The following is a 5,256-nucleotide window of genomic DNA, read 5'->3' as shown; positions in this document are numbered from 1 at the left end:
GGCATATATGTGTGTCTGCGTGAGTGTATATGTACGTACATGGATAAAATTTATTTTGTTAATATTTGATTTATATATATTTGTTTATGTATGTATATATGGGTATGTATATATGTATGTATATATATGTATTGTAAACTCAATTGACATTAAATTTTGTAACCAAATTGAATTGTAAACTTATAAATTCAAACTAACATTAAATGATTATTTAATGTAACATTGTTCTGTTGATCTCGATGATTTATATATGAGTATGTGTATGCGTATATGTATGTGTATGTATATATATGTATATATGTATGTACGTGTATATATATTTACAGAATATGACTTTAATTAAGCTAACTGAAAACATTTTTTCTAATTTTCTTACATCTGTTTTATTTGTGATAAGGTGGCTGTGCAAGATGAGCTCATCATGAGCTCGATCACAATCATCCTGCCTTCTTAATTATTATTTTTGGGAAGCAAATAAAAGATCGTTTCGTTTCGTTTCGTTTCGTATGTATGTATGTATGTATGTATGTATGTATGTATGTATGTATGTATGTATGTATGTATGTATGTATGTATGTATGTATGTATGTATGTATGTATGTATGTATGTATGTATGTATGTATGTAGGTATGAAGTATGTATACACGCACACAAACATTTACATACACACACACACACACACAAAATTTGAAGTGATAGTGGATTTCATCATCTTAATGCTTCGCACCACCATACTCACTCCTCTAAAGGTTATGAAGTGGACAATGATTTCAATTGTGTTGGTCTGCTTGTTTGTATTTTAACGTTTGTATTTTTGTATTTGTTTGTTTGTATGTTTTTGTTTAAAACTAGGTACATGCAGGTTGTGGTATGTTTGCTTGTTTGTATGTTAACGTTTGTATTTTTGTATTTGTTTGTTTGTATGTTTTTGCTTAAAACTAGGTACATGCAGGTTGTGGTTTGTTTGCTTGTTTGTATGTTAACGTTTGTATTTTTGTAATTTTTTGTTTGTGTGTTTTTTTTTAAACTAGATACATGCATTTAGCGCAGATTAAATTGAGTAGAGAAAGATCAATTAAATTCCTATTATCAGAAGTTTCAATTAATTAAATTAATTTGAAGAATGACTCTGTGGTCGGTGGTGGCAAGTAAGTTGGCGACGAGGTGGCGATAGAACGGTTAAGATGTATGGTGTTATTGTTATTTACATTGATCCAACAAATGATTTTGATTCATCATCATACCTATGTTTGGCGTTATAAACATACAAACATACAATCACACAAATATACAATCACACAAACATACAATCACACAAACATACAATCGCACAAACATACAATCGCACAAACATACAATCACACAAACATAAAATCGCACAAACATACAATCATACACACAAGCACACATAATGGATAATAAGAGTACAAAATAGTGAAGGCGAGCGATAATAGAGACATGCATAGAACTGTAAATAAAGCCTGACACGTGATGCCGAGAAGTAATTATTATTCTTTGTTCTTACGGTATTCACTTGTCTTTGCTTCCATCTTCTGTGGTCGTGTGTGTGTGTGTGGGTGTGAGTGAGTGTGTGAATATGTGTGTGCACACCCAACACAAATAAGTTATAAGTATATAAGTTGAAACGATCTTAACAAAAATGAATTAGTTGGATATCAATGATAAACATACCAAAAAAAAATACTAAAAAAAAATACAATTTACACCAGGGGTGGTGGGCCAACAACGGTCCCGCATGCGGCCCGTGAGGTTTTGTTCCCTCCCCCAAAAAAAACCTGGTCAGCCAAACATTATGACCAAAAAAACTACAAATCATAAAAAATTCTCCCCCCTGTCGAAAAAATTTGCTATTTAAATACATATGCGGCCCTTCAAAGGTAGTATATTTCTAAAGGCGGCCCTTACATCAAAAGTTTGCCCACTCCTGGTTTACATAATAATAACCGTTGTATGAAAAAATTATCACAAATACAAAAAGTATACAAAAGGCCCTACAGCTGTTAACGTACTAATAAATACAAAAGTTATTATGGTATAATTAATTACATTAACAATTCTTCAAACACAGTAGCGATAAAATAAAGCTGGGACTTCATCGTGAAGTTTATTATGTTTCAACTCTACCCTTACTTACTACCTATCCATCTACACACACACATACACACACACACACACACACACACACACAACACACACAAATAACACTATAACAAACATACATAGACACACACCCACACACATACATACATACACACACACCTACTCACACAGACACATATACATACATACATACACATGCAAGCATACACACACGCAAACAAACATACATTTTTATAGGTTTATTTCATTTATTTATTATAAGGTATTTTGGTATGAATAAATGTATTGTACTTTTAACTGTATTATATGAGGTAATTTGAATCAATGTTTAATTTTATGTAAGTAAGTTTATGTAGTTTGTGTATTTTTAAATTTGTTTAGAATCTTGCTTAGGTATGCGTGTGTGTGTGTGTTTTTTTGTTTTAGTTGAAATTAATGAAAAGCATATTTGCCAGAAATTGCATTAAATTGTATTATAAATATAAACTTTGCCAAAAATCTAGTGGAACGTTTTTACACCTTGTCTACAAACACAAGTTATAATAACAAAACACACCACACCACACGCACGCACACACACGCACGCACACACCAGAAAACACATTTAGAAACATTCTCACTGATTCTCACTGATACAAACTTATACACATACAAACATAAGCAACATACAAAACAGACAGACATATAAAAACATACAAACAAACGCGTATAAAAAGATACATACAAATATACATACAAACACAACGGAACGTAAAGAAACATACACACGTACAAGAACACAAACAAGCAAACTAATTCATACGAGCATCTGAAACCACAAAAGCACTTCCAGACACACATACACACACGCACACGCACACACACACGCACGAACGCACACGCACTCACGCACACATACACACACACTTGCACACACTTGAACCTTCATCCCATCTGAGTGACGTCAGAACAAACAATGATGACGTACGAAGCTGAACAAACATGCAAACAAAAAGGAAAACATACATAAACGGACATACGTACGTACAAACATACATAAACACTCACACATAAGCACATACATACATGCATACATACACGCATAAACACACACAAACATACATACATACACGCATAAACACACACATGCATGCATGCATACACATACAAACTAACACTCTATATACATACATAAAACAAATATCACGAAAATATAACTAGATGTTTATCCCTTGCATCATTTTACTTGATACATGTAATGTATGCATTTGAGGTAGCATAACAATGAAAACCCAAAATATTTGCTAATGTTATATTAGATTAAAATTAAGGCATAAGAACATCTAAAGATCCTTGCAACTGGGCGGGCAGTGGTTTATTTAATGTTCGAAGAAACCTACCTAGTCTTGCATTGCAATAACCGGCTCCAAATGCATGTGTAATCTCTGTCTATCTTACGTAATGTACGCGCGATGCGTTTATACATACATATTTACCTTTTCTTTTTTCCTCTCTCTCCCTTTCTCTCTCTCTCTCACTCTCTTTCTTTTTCTTTTTTTGTGAGTGAGTGAGTGAGTGAGTGGTGTGTTTGTATGTGTATAAATGAGAGGAAATTGCATATAATTTCTGGACATCGCACAGCTTGAATTCAACAAATGCATCAAAATATGATGGGGATTCTCAACTCAATGAAATACATTTAAAAGAGATGCACGCACACACACAAGCGCACACACGCTCACGCACACACTCGTACAATTTTTAATATATTTTAAACTATGTGTGTGTAGGTCTATATTGTTATGATATTACATTTTAATATTTAAAACTCATTTGTCCATTGTTTCTTGATACCAATACACACATACATACGTATTTATATATATTTCATATGTATCTTTAATATGTAAATATAAATATATATATATATATTCATATCTATATATATATATATATATATATATTATAATTTATTTCAGACATTTATATACATATATATATATATATATACATATGTATATTATAATTTATTTCAGACATTTTTTTTAATACAAGGAAGCATTTGAAAATCGCAATTCATTTCCTTGCTTTTGAAATTAAAGCGAAGAAATACATGTGTGTATATATATATATATATATATATATATATATATATATATATATATATATATATATAATTTAATAATTTTTATTACAAGAGAATTTTATTACATATTTTCTTTTCGATTTCCAGATCATTTCTTTCCATTGATATCATTTCTTTGATTTCTTTGTTTTGATTTGATGAAATAAAAATATATATATATATATATATGTATATATATATATATATACGCTACTTTTAGTAGTAGTAGAAGTAGTAGCAATAGAAGTTCTACTAGTGGTATTTGTTATTTTGATTGTTCGTTAATTTTAAAAATTAAAAATAACTCATTGCATGAAGTAACGGGACCAGAATTTTGATTTAAAAAAAATACAAGCAGAATTCCATTGCGGGTAAAAAAGCTTTTAAGGACTCATTCTTTTTCCTTTCTCTCTTTCACTCTGTATAACTTTTTCTATATATATATATATATACATTTCTCTCTCTCTCTCTTTCTCTCTCTCTCTTTCTCTCTCTTTCTCCTCTCTCTTATTCCTTATTCCTTCTTGCTCTCATTTTCTGTTATCTTTTTTGAATCATCATGTTGGCTTCTGTTTTATTTAATTTTTTGTGTGTATTTTTAATTTGTCTCGCCTTTTCCATATGCTTTTAATTGTGCGTTATCTTTTTTTCGTCTACTTTCTTTTTTCTCTTTCTTCGTTTTTTCACTCTCTCTCTCTCTCTTTCACTGTCTCTCTTTCTCGATTTTTTTTCTCTTGGTCTCTCTCTTTCTTTCTTGGTCTCTCTCTTTTTCTCTTTCTTTCTCTCTCTCTCTCTCTCTCTCTCACTTTCCAAAATCCACTTCCATTCTAGTATATAATAAATGATCTCAAATTACGTCTCAAAGTTGTTTTGTTGTTTGAGTGCCGAGTTGTGTGTGATTGTGGTTGTGTGTGTGTGTGTCATGTATGTGAGTGTGTGTGAGCGACAATGACGATGATGATGACGATGATGATGATGATGATGATGATGAAGACGACGATGATGATGATGATGATGATGACCAGTTGAA

The 5,256-nt window shown here is 31.3% G+C and overlaps 1 protein-coding gene across 1 annotated transcript in view; it reads left to right on the top strand.

Moving 5' to 3' along the window:
- Nucleotides 1–454, top strand: part of HELRODRAFT_173799 (hypothetical protein) — a gene marked incomplete at both ends in the record, with an annotated part of 3,599 nt that extends 3,145 nt beyond the window's left edge. Inside the window, one exon of the mRNA XM_009020395.1 lies at nt 398–454. Within this exon, the coding sequence (XP_009018643.1) occupies nt 398–454 (57 nt within the window). The remainder of the gene's footprint in view (nt 1–397) is intronic.
- Nucleotides 455–5,256: the final 4,802 nt, after the last annotated feature.

The sequence above is a fragment of the Helobdella robusta genome (genome assembly GCF_000326865.2).
Source record: "Helobdella robusta unplaced genomic scaffold HELROscaffold_27, whole genome shotgun sequence".
Classification (NCBI taxonomy): Eukaryota; Metazoa; Annelida; class Clitellata; order Rhynchobdellida; family Glossiphoniidae; genus Helobdella; species Helobdella robusta.
The sequence above is the reverse complement of the archived record's forward strand: the minus strand, read 5'-3'. Positions and strand labels throughout refer to the sequence as shown.